At 37.3% G+C, this 20,194-nt stretch overlaps 1 protein-coding gene across 2 annotated transcripts in view; it reads left to right on the forward strand.

The window, feature by feature from the left end:
• Positions 1 to 20,194, forward strand: part of ntrk3b (neurotrophic tyrosine kinase, receptor, type 3b) — a 140,959-nt gene that overhangs the window by 54,127 nt on the left and 66,638 nt on the right. For both annotated transcript variants that reach the window (XM_047157999.2, XM_017477360.3), the window contains exons 4-7: positions 9,440 to 9,508; positions 15,737 to 15,891; positions 17,038 to 17,180; positions 17,289 to 17,430. In XM_047157999.2, coding sequence (XP_047013955.1) covers positions 9,440 to 9,508; positions 15,737 to 15,891; positions 17,038 to 17,180; positions 17,289 to 17,430 — 509 coding nt within the window. The remainder of the gene's footprint in view (positions 1 to 9,439; positions 9,509 to 15,736; positions 15,892 to 17,037; positions 17,181 to 17,288; positions 17,431 to 20,194) is intronic.

Consider the following 20,194-nt stretch of genomic DNA (forward strand, 5'->3'; position numbering starts at 1 on the left):
CATAATTCTGTGCCTGATCATGTATGAATGGGCAAAAGGATGCATTTGCGTCTCACGTTGGAAAGGGGTGAAACAATCTGAACTGCAAATTGAAATGGTTCATTCAAAGGTTAAGTTCAAAGGGATCTTTTCAGATGAATTTCTCATTCATGACGAAAATGATTTCAAGTGCGTGAGTACATCCTAACTTGAACCTGCGCCAAGCTGTTGAACTGTAGTAGCAACTCTAAATCACTTGGCAGTAATTCTTTTTATCCACAAACAGATTCGCTAATGAGTTTTGTTACACCTGTGCAAGTACAGATGGAACAAGATTATTTTTCTCAATGTGTCCTTATTATAGTACTTATTATTTAAGGAATAAGACATGATGGAAAATGATGATGATGTTGTAGGAAAATAATCAAGAGGGTGGTGTGGTGCCGCAATGTGAAATGGAGATACTGTTACCATCCCAAAGGTGATTATTTTGCTATAACATCATGTCCAGAAATGTTTTATTCCTTTTATACCACAGCAGTTTGCCAATGATAATAAACAAAACACATCGTGATTTTTAATTGTTTAAAATTACATTGTCACAAATTTCCCTTCTCAGGGCATGACATATCCAACTGCTTTCATGCTAATGTTTTTGGCTTAATGACATGCTTTTTTTTTTTTTTTTTTTTTTTTTTGCCTACAATACCATATGTACTTGTTCCTGTTCTAAATTTGTCTCTGCCCCTGTCCTGTCATTGGTGGGTTACCCAGTTGTGTCCATCTTTGTCAATGTAGACCCTGCTGTTACATTTTCTCATTGTGATGACCTCTTGTGCATTTCTGGCATTACACCCGATTCTTGTTTTCCAGTGTCTTGTTTCTTAGTTCCGTTAACTTATTGCTTTGACTCTTGCCTGTTTTCCCCATTTTTGAATATGAATGATCTTGTTTTGATTTGTTTACATACCTGTGCTCTGTGCGCTGATCCACACTATGAACTTTGACGATGACACTTAGATTACGCTAAATAAATCACCCATTGAGATTTTGCATGGTAAAAACAGTACATTTAATGTTGTGGAAAATCCACAAGACAAGTTCCTATTATGTCTTACATTACAACAGCTATAAATAGTCATTTCCTCACTAGCCAGTTTTTTTTCCTCTTGAAGTTATTAAGACAGAAAAATTCAGCAGTTCTACCGGAAAGCAGAAACTCTCATGGTGGAAAACTTACTGACAATTATGAAGCGCTAACACTAGAAACTCCTTCCATAAATGTTAAATAAATGTCTCCTTCAGAAATCTTCACCATGTCAACAATTATACAACAACATGTTTTTAAATCTGTTTCTGATTAGGCTTTGATCATGTGGAGTGTCTGCTATATAAGTCCTTGTGTATGAATTGTTACTATGGAAATGCGAAACATATTAGAACAAACATGTTTAGCATTAATGGAAACTTGTGATTTGAATTACTGTCAGTGTTGTGCTGTTATAGATAATTATTTAATATCTTCTGACTAATCACATTCAAGAATTAAACAGCACTGCGGTATAAAGCATAATATTATACAGTACTGTGCAAAAGTATTAGGTGCCCTAATTTTTTTTTATGACTTCGGCGTTATGGGGTTACAGTTTTAAAGAGTATTTTTCCAACAAAAATTAAATATTAAAGAAAAATATTTGTATTTCAGTAAAGAAGCAAAGGTTTTACATATAAGAATAGAAGCAAATGCAACAGCCAAATTCTTTAGAAAAACTGTTGCAGATTCTCCAAAATGCTGAGAAAATCTTATTTCCAGTTTCCTTATAAATCTGTACAAAATGTACTCGAGCATACTGATGCATTTTTACAGACAAAAGCGTTGTCACAATAGATACTGACTTTGTTTAGATTAGTGTGGCTTATTGTTCTTAATAGATTTTTTTTTATGTACAAAATATTCAATTTCATTATTTTTGAACTCAGCTTTGCTTTACAGCATTTCTAAGACTTTCCAGTATGCCTAAGACTTTTGGACAGTACTATATATATTATATCTTTAACACACAGACTACACACTCTGTATAGTCAATATGGGCAGACATAAAGACTGAATAATATAGTAGTCAGTTAGTGAAAATGGGACAGCACAGATGGCGCAAGGAGTGGTATTGCATCAGGTTATTGAAATACACAGTGTAGCCGCCATGGCCTTTACTGTGGCACTGAGCAGTGTCTCAGTTCTTTTTTTTCCTCCCTATTTGGCATGCAAATGCAGGGCTAGTCATTGTCCTTAGCATGGATCAAAAGGACTCTTCTCTAATACTTCTAAGACCTTATTAGTATGCATGGGTGAATAAACAACTATTAAGCACTAATAGATTGCAGCATATCTAACATCTATTTGTTTGAATAATAACTGTTAGATAATGCAGCTTGTAATGAAGATGTGGGTTCTCACTTATCAAGTCTAAGTGCAATCTGACATGATTAGCTTTCTTGCAGAATTTTTTTTTAAAGTGACAGTTTCATTTCTCCAGTGTTTTATGAGTTCTCTTATAGTTGATTTCGGTAGCCCTGATACATTCAGAGCTGTCCTTACATATACATTTTGTCATAAATGGCCATGTAATGTGGTTTACTGTTACATGCCTAACGTATCAATCTACAGTATGCAGTGAGAGGAAACAAACATTCAGACATATTTTTGTGTTATTCGATATACTTCCAGTCCATAGATATATTTCAAATCTACACATGTAACGTCCTTTGACTTTGTACTTAGAAATATGGACACAAAAGTGTATATTCATAAGTATAATCAAATATATATTTAATTTAAAAAAATTGATTGGGGAAAAAAGAATTCCAACACTATAATAAATACAAGTTGTCCAAAAAGTCAGGAAGAAATGGGAATATGTTAAGCAAAAACATGATATAGAAAATACATAGAGTGTAAGGGTGAACATATGGAGCATATTTTGTGAATAATAAATACAAAATTAAATATATGTGGTATTACTCTCATTGGTTCCTGACTTTTCAACACTGTGTATATCTATATAAAAATAAAATGTTTACTGGCAATGTAGCATTCAAGTGAAGGAGATGAAGCTTCCTAAAGTTCTCAGCAACAAGCTCATTAAACAACACTCGGATAGAAAAAGCTGCAGAGCCATAGCAAAGACCTTAAACATCTCTGCCATTGCACCTGGTTTTATAATATGCAGGTGGAAAGTTCATGGAACCACAGCTCCTCGTCCTTGCGCATGAACAACAGAATATTTCACAAAGCAGCAGCAACAACAGTTACAGAGGGAACAATAAGCAATAAACTGCACCACAGTCATGTCCATTCCTACACCTAACACAAAACTTTTCTACTAGAAAAAAAGCATAGACAAGTCAAATAGACAAATCAGAATTCTTTTGGAACAATATACTTCAGATTAAACAAAAATAGAACTATTTGGCAATAATTAAGCTCATCACATTTAAAAGAAAGAAAGATTATGTGAATGATCCCAAGAACACCATACTTCTCCCCATGCTTCAGGGGTTTCCTCCAGGTACTCTGGTTTCCTACCCCAGTTTGAAGACATGCGTTGTGGTTGCCTGATTGACATCTCTAAATTGTCCGTAGCGATTGTGTACGATTGTGGTAAATGGTCTGCACTTATATAGTGCTTTTTTAACCTTAGTGGTTCCAAAGTGTTTTACACTGTGTCTCATTCACTCACTCACACACACACCAATGGTAGCACAGCTGTCATTCAAGGCGCTAACTTGCCATCGCGAGCAATTTGGGGTTCAGTGTCTTGCCCAAGAACACTTCAGCATGTGGAGTCTTGTGGGCCAGGAATCGAACCGCCAACCCTACGATTAGTGGACAACCCGCTCTACCACCTGAGCCACAGCCACCCCCATTGTGCCTTGCAGTGGGTTGGCACCCCATCCAGGGTGTCCCACGCCTTGTGCCCCGAGTCCCCTGGGATAGGCCCCACGTTCCTCCATGATCTTGTGTAGGATAAGTGGGATAGGAAAGGGAGAGATGGATGGAAGTCTACATAGTCAACAGCCTATTCTCTTGTTTTAAAAATTAACTGCTACCATAAGAAAATGCACCTTTTACTGTGAATCAAGTGAATTGGATTTCCATCTGAACTTACCCTTGTTTAATTTTCCCAATTCTGTATACTTGGCTTAACCAGACAGACAGAGCTCTTTGTGTATTCTTAGACCCCAGCGAGACACATCTGTGGCATTGTCATGATTTCAACGTGCAATCTCTTGACTTTAGGGTGCCAGGAGTGTCATATCCTATGCTCTGGTCTGCTGGGGTAGTGCAATAAAAATGACAAAGGTTAACAGGCTAGATAAACTCATCAATAAGGCAAGTTTCGGAAGTGGTGGTGGAGTTGAGAATGGTGTCCAAATTGATAACTATTACAGATAATATCTCCACCTCCTCCAGGGCATACTTGTCAGTTTGTGGAGTACCTTTTAGTAAAGATGATAAGAATGACTGCAAGAGGAAGTCATTCCTGCTGACAGGTATCAGACTGTACAACTCTACTGAAGCTAGACTTGGACAATATCAGGATCAGTGGGTTTCTAGACTGTTCAGGGTTGTTAGCAAGTAAGCGAGAGTGGCAAGGAAAAATTCACTGTTCTTAAAATGACATTAGGAATAAACCTTGAGTCGAACCAGACTCTCAAACAGAGGGTTAATCCTGGGCCACATCAGCATTTTTGTGAGCCATAATATAAGACCATTGTTATTATTATCATTTTTATCATATTTCCTATTCAGTTGATTAGCACCAATACCTTAGGCTCTGAAAGTAGAATGGGACAATCTTAGGAAAGAAGAAAAGCTAACAGTCCAGCACCTGACATGTTTCTAAATGTTTTTAGATGTGGGACACCAAGTGGGCAACCATTTTAACCAAAGTTTCAACACTGAGCTAATGTTGAGTATTAGGTACCCTGGGCTTTTTCAGTATTATTTTTTGCAATTTTGTGCAGTCTGACAGTGGATAGTGAAATTATAAATCATTACAGTATCGAGGTGTAGAAGCGTAAAGGCAGATGATATTATGTTTATTGAAGGATGTTCAGGATGAGCATATTGTGAATAAGATTCCTGGGATGAGCAGAGGGCAGTCTTTATGATTAGAGCAGGAGCTCATAGGTGCAAATTTAAGGTATGCAGACGTGATTATCTACTGAAGCAAAAGTTTGACTTGGGCATGTACTGGTTTTGGTAAATGCAGTCTTCCCAAAGGGGTATGATTTTGGGATTATCCACAACTGCAGAAGGTGAGTCACAATCACTGAAAGCTCCTACTGTAGCAGAAATAAAGCATTAGAACTGTATGTTTGGTCCATCCATCCATCCATCCACCCAGAAGCATCCGATAGTGCACCTCTGCCATGCTATCTGATTCCTATAATTAGCACTGAATCAACAGATGTCCCTAGCTGACACATTTAGCTATGAGTAAAGAGTAATACCAAAGCACTGCCTCCACTAAATCAGGTATATTGAGTCAGTAAAGTAAACAACTCCCATACAGAATCATTCATTCAGACTTCGTATAGTTCTCCTATAGCACAAGGGGATTAATGACTCCCTCTGTTCTGCTCAAAACCAGTGGCCCATAATGAGGTAATGATTACAAGAATGAAGCATATTTTTGTGCCTACTCAAGCTTCGTATAAAAGCTGTTTTCTTGAGTGTTCTAGTAGCTGTTGCAAATTACCATGCACTGAATCTGTTATACAAAAGTGACTAAAATGGCCTCTCTTCAATTATTACTAATATTTCTTTTTCTATATTTGTTCTTTATATTGAATGGTGAATTTTCTGCAAATTACAATGTGAGCTGTTGCAATAAGGCCAATTCTTTTGAAACCCTCAGTGCCTAAATATGCTTTAATTAGAATTCCAAGAGCAAGAGCAACAGGTTGGTAGCACTTAGACTCGGAGATCTCTGACCTGATTATCCGATTATCCCTCTGCTACACTGTCAGTTTTTCCATTTCAGTATTTACTGGGTCTCTAAATTCACATTAGGTTTTTTTTTTTTTTTTTTTTTTTTTTTTTTTTTTTTTTTTTTACACCAGATGGCTAATTAATTTATTTCCTAATTTATTAACTTCCATCCAGCAAATTATTCTTTTTCTTTTTTTTTGTTGACATTTTTTCTTCACAGTGGTGAGAGGTGACCTTTTTAAAGAGCATCTCCTTAAATATGTAGGTGGTTTGGACAAATAAACCAAAAACGAGACAAGATTGACAATTTTTCACAACATTAATGGTCAGCAGGGCACTCGAGCATCCACCTGAAAGGAAATTCTGTAAATACCATGGGCTTCACATCTGTCGCAAGCATGTTTCTTCTCTCAGCCCTGTAATAAAATATTAATTTCACCAGGCAATTGTCTGATTACAGTGCTGATGTTTCCATCACTTGGCTGATCTGCTAGCTTGAGGCTCAAGAATACACTGCAGATGATTCTCGCCGCTTAGTCACCTGCTTTGCTCTGAGAAACTGGCCTTGATCTCTGAAAGGCGCTGATTCAGTGAACCTACAAAAATAAAAGGCTACCTGTTCATGATGTGGGTGTGATGAGTTGATCGGAAAGAAAAACTGACTTCTTGATAGCTCTACTGTTAGAAATGATTTGGTTTTATTGTGTTGTAGATATATATTTATATATTTAAAACTAGGGTGCATATATGTGACTAAAGACATCAACCTAACCTTGGAATAATCCCACCATCATGAGTGCCCACTTGTTAATACACTACTGATAAATACAGCTTGACATTTCCCTTTAGGAGGTTCTAGAAAAGAGAAAAATCGATTGCATGTTGGGATTTATGTAACATGCTTTGATAACCTCCGTCAGAAATTCTTTAGTCAGTAAAAAGCGTCAGAATACAAAAAAGGTACAACCCAGACTTCCTGAGGAGTGAGAAAGTGTGTGTGTGTGTGTGTGTGTGTGTGTGTGTGTGTGTGTGTGTGTGTGTGTGTGTGTGTAGGGGGTGATGACACCAGAGACCAGCACAGAGCCAAGCAAACTCCTCCCACTGCATCAGCTTGCATCGGCTGAGCTTGTTGCTATGGTGATGGGTCTCAGCAGCGAGCCGTGCTTGTTATAAAACTCATAAGAGTTCCCAACGACCCTGAAAATGAGCTGGTCATGTAGTCAAAATAGGCTTTCTAAAGGCAGCCTCGCCACCTCTTCCTTCCTCAACCTCTGTGGCACCATACAGAATCACTTCCGATATGATGAACTAACATTTACACACGTGTAACCCAACCCACTGGCTCTGGATTGACTGTTGGCATTAGAGAGCCATTTCAGTGGTACCAGAATAAGTTTGGATTTAGCGTTTGTAAGCGCAGGCCAACACGACAAAGAACAATTAGCTTCATGTGCTGGATTTAATAGGATTAATTGCATAATTGCATGTTGCAGGAAGACCTGTCTGTTAGGTAGGAACACGTACATTTTCTTTGTATTCACAGGAAGAAAATGCATGTTTAGCAAATTAGTACAAGGATGTTAATTGCTTGTTTTGTGGTGGTGAATTTTTGCAGTTTTAGCACTGTATTTAAGTATTATCTATGGGAATACTCATTGGGATTTACAACAACACAATAAAAGCGAGGTAAGGCCAACTCATTCCTTTTTTTGATGCACCAATCACAATTCCTGCAACTATATCAATCTCAATAGAAATAAAAATAATAGCACATTGGTCAAAAATAAAATTAATCTAATGATGTCAGTGCCCTTACTAGAACTAGCCATAAATTCAGGAAGAATGAATGGCAGCTAAAGCAGAACAAGTGCTTCGTGAATGACTTCCCAGTATGAAGTCAAATGTCTGGGGTTTTTAGAGTCACCCAAACAAATCATCAGCAATGTGCAGACATTGCATATACAAATTTTTCCAAGAAGGTTGAAGCACTGAATCAAATTTCTGAGTGTATTGAATTGAATGAAATAGTCCCTAATGTACTAATTGAATGGAAACCCACTGAACTGTGAATCGAAGCCAAAAGACTCAAATCCCTGCAATGAAAATATATTTTAGCAAGTGAAAATGTTTCAAATATATATATACAAAATATATATATATACAAAATTGTCTTATTCCATTGATCCCTCCTTTTGTTTATTTAAATCAATTAGTTCTAGAAAGATCTGCCAATAGAATAAGAATATTTAAGCCTGAAATTAGCGAAAGCAATCGTATATTTAGTTAATAATATAAAAAAGGATTTTCTTGCTAAGCTATCATTTTTTACAGCATCATTTGAGGTTAAATCACAGAATATCTGTTTACTTCTAACATATATTTTATATAGTCCAAAACTATTTGGACAGTTGACTGATGACTAAAGGTAAAAGCATCTGAGAAAAGCAGGATCTAGACAAATGTTATTCATAGCTATCTATCCAATATCCCATGGTACACCAGGCATAGATAACCAAGTAAATAACTTCCATTTTTGTTGAAAGGAGAAACTTTCACTCCGTACCGTGAACATCCATTTACTAATGCCCCTTTACACAAAGCATGACCCCGGTGTCATTGGTTAGAAACCGTTATGAGTTCCCGGCAAGCTTTTTGGCTTTTATAACCCCTAGCTTTTGATTGCCTCTTGAATTTGCCGACTGTGAAGCGCCTGAGTTCTCCTTGTTGAGTTGGCGGAGCGGCTTCGTCCCTCGCAGCTGTGTTCCTTTTCTCTCAGCTCTTCTTGGCAGTGATGGAGCCTCTCCCTGACTTCCTGTTGCATAAAGCCTGCCTGGCTTTTGTTAACACTCCTTTAGTAGCACTTGGACTAAGGCTGTAGCACATACAATTTTCACTTTCATAAAAACACTCTTATAAGTGTGTATGTGTGTATAATAATTCAAGGATATGATGAATTTATTAGTACTAATATATATAGTATAGTTGTCATGATGTGCTTGATGTGTCGTTCTTTAGTAAATTAAAAACCATAATGGTGGGGCTACGGAATGAAACAACAGATATGCGTTCTTTTTCACCACTCCAATGGAGCAAAATTGGCTATGGTCTCTGGGGGGGATGGCATAAGCTCTCTCCCCTGTCAATCAAAGTGACAATATCCAATCGTGGACATCTGTGAGATCATGTATGCAGAAAAGGGATAGCAGTTTTCTCTACACTGTGATGCAACATGAGCAACAGTTAGAAAAGATGTGGTTGGCTGGATTTATGTGTCTTGGAAGAAGCATGTCAGTCTTTACAATCCCTGATTGGTAACTGTTGTATGATAGGGAATATAAAAGGGGGTGAAATTGTAAAGATTGCTGAGGAATAACACACAACAGTAACTCCACTTTATGTTGGGCTCCATCTCAACACCCCACTGTCGAGCATACTCTAATTATTATTGTTTCTCTTCTCTTACAGAAATCTGTCCAAGAACCCACTTGCAACGCTCTCCTGGCAGCTCTTCAAGAACCTTCAGCTGGTCGAACTGTAAGTTCTTTAGGTCTCTGACTTGTGTTTTTATCAGGTTTCTATCATACAGCATCAAACATCTTTCTCATACACTACTGTAAGAACTTTAGACAATCATGATGAGTAAAACAGTTGGCGGGATTTGCAGCAATTAACACGTTTGACTTCGCAGTCACCATGTAGTCCTTGGAAGATCCTGTGATTTGGTCAGGATGTGTGAACCTGCAATGTGTCATATCTTTTGCAGAACATTCGAGACAGATATCAGAGGTCAGGATGCTGAGCAGCACATGTCCCACAAATTACTGTGATTGTTTAGCATTTGACGAATAGTGCGTTTTCCAATTAGAGATGTTTGATTGTACCGCAGCGTCCATATGTCTAAATATAACTCTTCCATTAACTAACAGCATAGGGGACAACTGCAGTTTCAATTGCTGTCTGCAATTTATTACGTAGCCTTTCTGCAGATGCAGACATTGCTTCAGTCTGTAATTAATTTCATATACTTTTCCTTAGTCATATTGCAGTGGTCATCCTTAGATTTCTAGCCCAACAGCTTGCTGATTAAGGACAATTTACTATGCATGATTACAACACAGGCAATTTGCTGGTTGTACAAGCACCATCAGCACTATAGCTCACCCATATAAATGTGTATTTGCGTCAGATCTTAGAGCTTCATCACACGGCCATAAGCAAGCGATGCATTTGAGCTACTTAATTAAGACGTGGCAGTGAAATGTATTGGTTTTGTCTGGTGAGAGCCTGACCTCATTTTCTTGTTTGTCATGAATATTTGTGCACTCTGTGGTTAAATAAAGCATGCAGTTTGTTCGTAGATCATTGAGGGAGGCGCTGTCATCGTGCCATGCCGGAATTAGTAAGACAATGCAGCTCCTGGTGAATTAACATTCTCATGCAAGGCAGTCACAACATGATAATTACAAAATTTCTTCTATGTATTCAGGGCTGGAACAAGGATCAAAATTTTAGCGAGGTCCACTTTGCAGAAACGTGACCGAGGTCAACATTGCACAAACGTGATCTACTTTTATTGTTATTGTGATAATAATAATTATAATAATATTTATTATACCACAATGCTGAATGTGTACTACACCAATTACTACTTAATTAGCTATCATCTTAGACTTCCATTTAGGCCTTTGAAGGTAAAAGAATCATCTTATTTTGTGATTTTTTTAATTTCCAGAAAATAAATAAATAAATAGATAAATAAATAAATAAATAATAATAACAACAACAACAACAATAACAATACAACAAACAACAGCAACAATAATAATAGCAAATTACTATAAAAATATAAATTTTTGGTGGTACAAAATCATTGCAAAAACACAGGTTTCATGTCATTTTTAAGTAACTTGTTTGACTTTTTATTTAAACACAAATGGTCATAATAATAATAAAATAAAGATTGCGAGTGACAGTGCTCAGTGCTTGCAGACATAAAGTGCTCACTCTCACTCATGACAGACTCTTTATGCTAGCAAATACCTTTGTGTGAGCACAATTCACGGCACCTTTTGCTAATTTTTAATAGCTGTTGTGCACTCAGGTCAGCCATAGTGTTGCCATAGCCTAGGCAATATTGTGAAATGTTTTTTTTTGTTTGTTTTTTGTTTCAAATTTTTAATGTTTGCATAACCTAGGCTACTTAAGCACATAGGATGCTTTTTGTATAGGCTGGACAGATATCATGCCTAGCCTATTCAAAAAAGCACACAATGCCTTACTCACTCAAACAGTTTCAACCAACTCAGCTCAGCAGACACATTTCTAGAACAATCTCATCTAAGCCAGGTACAATAAATATGGTATTAATGTAGGAGGTCACATAACCCAACATGTTTAAAAGTTCAGTCATGTTCAAGTGTGGGAATACTAGTCTTACTATGATTTGCATATAATAAATCAACAAATTTTAATTAATTTTTTTTAAGCTCTGAGAGCTGTTACTATGGTAACTTGTTTAGCCGTCACTCGGCACAGGCTTACTTCCATTCCATACATAAACTGTTCTGACTCAAGTTAGACTGTATTATTTTATTGAGTCAAATGTTTTAGTTTACAGTTACCTCCTTTTCTTTCTCTGTGTGTGCTTGTCCTCGGTTTCTCTCCTCACTGATTACTGGAAAATTATATATTAAAAGTGCCACGTATCCTGCAGCTAAAACAGGGCACATTAACGTTACTGCAACTAGCAAGCTGATTTGGCTTGCAATGATACAAGTAGTCTGCATTTTACAAATGGACAATTGCCCTCATAATCAATCGTATTTATATTGTATATTCTTGCATAAACTCAAATGTTTATATCAAATCTTTCTGTTTATATTTCTGTAAAGCTGCTTTGAGACAATGGCTACTGTAAAAAGCGCTATACAAATAAAATTGAATTGAATTGAATTGAATTGAAATCTATACTGTATGGCCAAAGGTATGTAGTCACCTGACCATCACCCCCATCACCCCCAACTGCTGTCACAAAGTTTGAAGCACACAATTGAACACCAATGTCTTCGTATGATATAGATTAAAGCTTTCCCTTTACTGAGACTAAAGGGGCCAAACCTGTTCCAGCATGACAATGCCCCAGTGCCCAAAGCGAGCCCCATGAAGACATGGTTTGCCAAGGTTGGAGTGGAAGAACTTGAGTGGCCTGCACAGAACCCTGACCTCAACCCCACTGAGCACATTTTGGATGAACTGGAACTGGATGACCTCACTACTGCTCTTGTGACTGAATGAGCACAAATCCCCACAGCCACACTCCAAAATCTAGTGGAAAGCCTTCTCAGAAGAGTGGAGGTTATTATAACAGCAAAAGGGGGTGGAAAATATGTGGAATGGGATGTTCAACAAGAACGTATGGGTGTGATGGTCCAGTCTCCCAAAAAACCTTTGTCCATATACTGCATGTCAGATTTGCTCTGATTGAGTATTGAAATGCAACTTTTATTTTTTTGGTTTTTGTTTTACGTAATCTATACATTATCATATCATAGCCACTACATTATAAGAATGTTGGGGTTTCAATATTAAAATTGACAACTGGAGATGATAAAACCTTTCTAAAGCTACTGAGGTCCAAACCTCTGTGTCCTCATAGCTTCTGTAATTACAGCCTTATTTTTATTGCTGGTGGGTTACATTTAAATAAAATGTGTGTTTACGTTCAGTTCTTTGCAGGAAAGTATGGCTGTTTGAAAAATTAGCAGTATTATTTCCTCAGTTTTTAAAAATAAGTCATTTGGGTGGAAAATATGTGCCAGACTTTGCAGTAAAATGTTGAAAGTAGGGTTTTTTTTTTTTTTATATTTTTTTTATTTATTCATTTTTTAACTTTTTTTTTGCCCAACCTGAAGCTGCCATCAGTCACAGTGAATTAGGCTTATTTACCAGGTGGGTGTTGCAGTTTGTTTGTAATTATTTCAGTGAAGCTCAGCATGAGAATCGCTGATAAAGTGCCCACCTGCACTCTTAGCCCCGCCTGAATCCGGCACAGTCCATTTTATCTTTCCTGACAGAAGAGGCCCTGTCAGTGCTCTAAGCTCTTAGGCACTATATGCACGTTCACATCTGCAGGATTTGATGATGCGCCCCGATGGTTAAAACTGCCATCAGAATACTCAAGCTCACTCTAGGAGGTTCAATAGCCAAGTCCAAATGCCACACAAAAAACGACCAATGTGTTTAGTGTTTGTGAGAGTTTATCCAAATATATTATTGAAGAAAAATATGTGAGGGGGAAAAATAGGTCTGAGATATGTCCTTAAATAGGACATAGACCAAGCAACATTTTTCCAATCTTCAACTGTCCAGTTTTGCTGAGCCTGTGCCCATCAGACTACTGTTTTTGGCTGACATGAGTGGAACCCAAAGTGGTCTTCTGCTTTTCTGCTTCAAGGTTCAATATGTTCTGCAATCTGTGATCCTTTTCTACTCACCATGGTTGTAAAGAGTGGTTATTTGAGTCAACTTACAGTAGCCTTCTTGTCAGCCATTCTCCTCTCTCATCAAAAAGGCATTTCCACCAGCAAAATTCACTCACTGGGTGTTTTTCACGCCAACTCTAAAAACTGCTATGCATGAAAATCCGAGGAGATCAGCACTTTCTGGAATACTCAAACCAGCCCATTTGACATCAGTAACCATACCAGTTTCAAAGTTAATAAGATCACATTATTTCCCCATTCTGATGTTGGATGTGAACATTAATTGACCTGTATCTGCATGATTTTATGCATTGTGCTCCAGCCAGATGATTGGCTGATAGGATAATTGCATGACCGTACAAATGTACAGGTGTGTTCAGGGAGTGTGCATTATGTGCACAATGTACTGAAAATATATCACCATATTGCCATTGTCCTGGTCTGTGCCTTCAGCTTGAAGCATGGAGCACTGCCAGAAAAATCATTTCTCAGTATTACCCCTGTTATACTTGGGCACGTCTCCAAAAGTGGTCACTGGAAAAATATGACTTACCCAGCAGAACATGTCATTCAGTGCAGTTATCTGTTCCTGGTCTGAGAAGCAGTTATCCTTAGAGGACCCTTGTTTTTATTGAACACTGTGTGTATAGCCCTATTGTACTTAGTTTTTCATTTGTCTTTAAATGTAGAAGAATTTTATTGGCTCTCCCATTTAAAAATGTTTTACTTGAATAAATTATTTTATCGTACCGAACCAAGAATTTCTAGCACACAAAGAATTACCCGCCTGTACTTTAATAAAACGCATTTATTTTGAAGACAGGTGATTGATTGTTGCAATTTTACCATTTTTTTTGTCTAGTCCAGTGATCTCTTTTCATCCTTTACCTCTGTTTTATTTAAAATTATGCCTAATTTTCCCATTACCAGTTCAAAACCGAAGGGGCAGAAATGTTAATCTGATCCCACCATTGAAATATTGTGTCTTAAGAGTTGCTCCAGTGGTTGCAAAAGAAGACAAAAGAAAATGCACAGAAACCTGCAAGCTCACTTCAAAGCCTGGGTTCTTTAGACTATGTCGGCAGGCTAAATCAAGCAAATGGCACACTACAGATTCGTTCAGATTGTATGAAAGGGTTTGTGAAATGATGGAAGGTTTGAAAACATACAGTGAAGTACTGTTTTCAGTCCCAAGCATAGAGATTATCAGAAGGGCATCATGCTAAGATGAAAGCCCATGTAAAATGATATACAGTGCAGTTTGTACTGTTTGTTGTCGCAATGTTGAAGTCTGCTATTGTGATGCTAATAATTTCTAGGTCAGTAATTACTGATGTAGTCACTGTCCAAATACTTGTTGATTTGTTCAGTGTGCTTTCTTGGAAATTACTCTTATTTACTATACAATAGAACATTGGACACAGCAGAATGAATGATAATAGAATATTGCAAATCATCAAGGGAGCCAATATACTATAACCAGTAAAATAAAGAAAATATTTATGTTTACAGACCCTTTATCAATGTAATATCATACTTGTAATAGGTAACTGAATTAGTGTCTAGACCCTTTTTATTTCCAAATTATTCTCTGTCCTGCTTTTCACACTTGTTTTGTTGACCTCTAAGCCAAAGATGAAATGGTTTTGTCTTCTATTAGTGCAGGCGCATAAAATCAAAGTACTTCAAAGTCTCTAATGGTTTGGGTGGTTTCAGAACAACTCATTGTTGAGTAGTCTGGTGTGACCTTTTTGTTCTTTCCTTAAAAAAAAACAAAAAAAAACAAAACAAAACAAAGAAAAACCCAAACATAATTCACATTTATGTGTGCATGTGTTGGATAATTTAATGTCAGAAGGTGTTGATTATTATTATTTTTTTTACAGCATGGCTCAGACAATAGTCCTGGCTACAAATTAATTCCCAGTTTTATATAAATGCACTCATTCTAACATGTTATAATTTCTATTTTAATGGCTCATTCTCAGGTAATTGCATGGTGGACACGCTGATGAAATTAATTTGTTGTTATTTAACAAAGAACACAGTTAATTATAGATACGGTAAAGTTTTCTATGAGGAGGCTTTATTTATGGGGCGGTAACAGTACGTTCTGGGCTGGATCACACCACCACGTCGTTGATTATTTTCCTATAACAGCACTCCCCAAAGCTTGTTTTATTCCTTACTTATGTAACATGTTGCACACTATCACCATAAAATAACAGTGTAATGTAACCATGTTTTCTATCTGTTCTCTGCTTGGCCTGACTGTGTGCAGGCGGCTAGAGGGGATTGTGTTTAGCTGTGGCTGTGAGATTCGCTGGATCCAGCTGTGGCAGCAGAGAGGGGAGGCAGGTTTACACAAACAGCAGCTCTACTGCAAGACCGGCGCCAACAAGATCCGCCTGCGTACAATGAACATCGCTCACTGTGGTATAAACCCCTTATAGGCACCTCTAATAGTCGGCAAGCTGTTACAGTGGTTGCATATGAAAACTGAATATCGAAAACGAGTCACTCTGTAGACAGTGTGGAAAGAAACTGATTAAAAAAAAAAAAAAAAAACTTAATCTGGCTAGCTTTAATCTCACCCTTGAGGTATGGCTTAAAGTGTACCAGTCTGTACACAATGTGTACCACCGAAAGTTCATGCTCATGCAGTTTTAAGTGCAACTCTTAACCAAGATGGCCTTAGCTGCTAAATAGGTGGTATTTGGGGTGAGCGATATGGTGATACAATACAATACAATATTATAATAATTGAAGGTATTTTCACAATATATGAAATGTGCAAAAAAAGGAAACATCACAGTAAGTAACAGTTGAACTGTTATAAATTAACTGCTAATACTGTGAAAAATATACTGTGACAATTGATCATCATAATGGTATCATATTACCATATTGTAGATAAGATTTATTTTTAGCCAGAACCCACTTGCTCAACCCAGTTTACATCTTTAATCCACAATAACCATGTCATGTCTAAAATCTTGCTCATTATAAATATGAGATCCTTCATGTGCCATTGCAGTGCACAAGCTAATATTTCTGGGTGCTTTTACATCTATTAGTCTACTTGCCAAATCTGAATAAGAGTGACATGAATACTTTTGCTTTGTTTGCTGTTTATTTTGGTTTGGTTTCACACTGACCATAATTAAACCAAGTGGAAAGCAAAAATGGCTTTGGGGCAAAACCCATGCATGGATAACATAGAATAATGAGATCATTACATAAACAGCTAGTTTAAATCATTTTGTGTATTGGATCCAGCTTTTATATTCTCCTTTTGTTCGATGGCCCAAATATCCAGAACACATGACATTTCTGCAGGGTTACAGCTCTATTCTTTGGTTTGCAAGTCACGGTTGCGTTTGCACAATAAATGTCACTCACAACCCAAAATACACGGGAAGTTTGGTTACTTTCCTACATTTTTTGGGTCGATTCAGAGTTTGTCACTACAGTTGAACTGTGCTAGCATTCTCTTGGAAGCAGAACATGATCCCCTAGTGTCTAGATTATTCTTACAAGAATCCTAACACTGAGCTTGATCTTGTCTACTTTCCAATTCAGACCCCCCTGATATCAACGTAACTCACAGTAACCTGACGGTGATGGAGGGAGACAACATCACAGTCAGCTGTAATGGTTCAGGTTCTCCATTACCTGATGTGGACTGGACCGTGAAAGGACTTCACTCTATCAACACACACCAGGTGAAGGCCACTCACTTGCTACATGCTCATAGAGCTCAGAGATGCTCATATACACATATATTGATAATCCTACTGTGCTATCTTACATTTTCTTTCTCCACCCTCTAGTCAAACGTTTACTGGCCGAACATTCACTCCATCAACCTCACTCTCGTCAACGTAAGCCGGGACGACAATGGCTTCGTCCTCACCTGCATCTCTGCGAACGTGGTCGGCATGACCAACATATCTCTTCAGCTGGCTGTGCAATGTAAGTGCCCCTCTCCCGTTTGGTGTATTCATAATGAATCGAGCATTTCTGAGCTAGGTGCCTTCAGGGAAATCATTTTATTGGCACTATAATATTTAATTCAAGATGTCAAAATGTTAAAAGCTTTAGAAGTATTATTATATTCAAACAGTCCCAAGAGATTGTAATTATTATAGGAAATCAACTCAGACTTAGCATTGTGCTTTTCTCTACTTAATGAGAAAATGCTCTGTTTTTTTTTTGTTTTTGTTTTTTTCGTCACACATCCTCTTGGCGAATTCATAAAAATTCTACAAAACTGTTTTGCATTCATATAATCTCAGTTAAACTGCTAAAGACATAAATTACAGTGTCCAATATTTACCATCACAAGAATAGACAGCATAAAATTACACGGCATAATAACTGCCGCATAATAGCACAAACTCTTAAAATTCAGGGACGCATCCAGCAATAAACCTCTGCTCAAAGCAGATGTTTTTTACCTGGCCAATGCTTGAATGTGTTTGTTTACTACCTTCCGTAACTTTCCAAATCTTCGTCTCAAACAGTTTTCTTTTAATTTTTAATCTGGTGTATTTAGTAACTACTGTTATCAGTCTGCAGTGTAGAAATTTAGATTCACAGTGGTTTCATTCCCGAGCCTGATTTTTTTTTACACACATCTCTAAAGATGGTGTCCATTTGGGAAAGCAGAGGATATGCACAGGAGTCAGTTGTTGTGACAAGCAGCTGTATAATTACATGCATTAGGAGACCACGGAGTCATCTGAGATTAGCTGGTGGAAATCTTTAGCAAACGGTCTGTAACTACAATCCAAGCTTAGGACTGGTAGGTGCATTGGCACAGTGATGATATTATGGGCTAAAATTAATGTGATAAAAAAAAAAATCTGTACCACAGACTGATAACAGTAGTTACTATAAATACACTGGATTAGAAAGTAAAATAAAACTGTCTGAGAAGATGATTCAGGAAATGTGTCAGGATAAAGTGTCTGGTTTAAAGGGTAACAGTGAAATTCACACTTACTCTCATGTCCTGTTCATTACTGAGAAATTGTATGCCTTATTGGCCCATGCCAGAAATACTACCAAAATATACACATGGAATTTGAGAAATTCAGTAGTGACTTAAAGTTGACAAATCATTTTAATTTCGGTAAATTGGAACAGAACAAAACAGAGTTAAGCACTCGAGACACAAACAAAGTTCTACCAGTTCTCTTTGTTCATGGAAATTGTGCTGGATACAGATTTCATTGCCTATTTTTCACCAACACAACAGCAAAACAAGAACCATGTTACCTTTCCACTGGTTTGGAAGATGAAGAATTACTATAAGTAGCTGCTCAAAGGAAGCACAGAAAAATTAAATAACCATCTCTACTTTGCTTTATCATTATTGGGCTACTGTGATAGTTACTTTAACCACTGTGTTACGGAATTAAATGTGTCAGTAGCAGTAAAACATTCATATTGGTTTATGAATATTTCTGTTCATCTGTATATGCATCCCATTCAAATGACTTTCTGGCAGTTTATAGGAATTAATCTCAGTGAAAATACTGTCAGTGCATATACAGTGTTGCTACAATTGTCTATATAGCTGCATAAATATGATCTAAAACATTATCATATTTTCACAAATTCCTCAAGGTAGATTGAGAGGACGTAGTTAAACAAATGAGACAAAAATATTATTCTTGGTCATTTATTTATTCAGGAAAATGATCCAATATTACATATCTGTGAGTAGCAACAATATGTGAATCTCTAGTTTTAGCAGTTTAATTTGAAGGTGAAATTAGAGTCAATTGTTTTCAATCAATGGGATGACATTCAGGTGTGAGGGAGCACCTTGTTTTATTTAAAGTACAGTGATCTATCCAAGTCTGATATTCACAACACGTGATTGTGGAAGTGCTTTATGGCATGAAGAAAGGAGATTTATGACGATGTTTTAGGTCATATTTATACAGACATGTGTAAAAAAATCTAAAGGGTTCACAAACTTTCAAGCACCACTGTATACTAACATCTACAACAACTGCAATATGAAGAAATTTATGACTACAGTAACATGGCTGGTTTTGTGAAAGGGATCACCAAATACTTTACAGTTGAATCTCAGGCTGCTAATGTGGTGGATGCATTGCCGTATTCTAGTAGATAGCAACAGTGCAGCACATACTATGTTTTAAATATCTGTCGGAATCATTGGAACAGCTACCCTTGTTTGATCCTGAGCATGTGCCACTTTTCTGGGTTCTCCAATTTCCTCTCACCTCACTGACACCTTCTGGCAGATAGCTTGGACACTCCAAATTGCCCCTAGTCGTGAATGTGTGTATGTGTGGTGCCCTGCCATGGACTGGCTTCCTATCCACAGTGTATTCCTGTCACATGCCCAGGATAGGCGGTAGATCCACTGCGACCCCGACTACTACAAAGCGGTTAATGAATGAATGATGATTAGCAATGCATCTCCTACTCAGTTTCTTGCATTAGCCCGTTAAATGTTCGTTTCTTCCTCTTCCCACAGTTTGTTGGCTAGAGTTTGCATTTTTATTTTAAACCTGTGTGCTGCTTACTTCTTTTTTTATGGCACTCATGTAAATTGCTTGAATTGAGGTAATGGCAAAGAAATTGCCTCACCATTACCACTACCACAATTTTCAACTATCTGACACTGGATTGGAACCAGATTTACAAATAAAAAGCACAGGAGATTATTCACTTTATTCTACACTGCCACATAATG

Source organism: Ictalurus punctatus, chromosome 10 (genome assembly GCF_001660625.3).
Source record: "Ictalurus punctatus breed USDA103 chromosome 10, Coco_2.0, whole genome shotgun sequence".
Classification (NCBI taxonomy): Eukaryota; Metazoa; Chordata; class Actinopteri; order Siluriformes; family Ictaluridae; genus Ictalurus; species Ictalurus punctatus.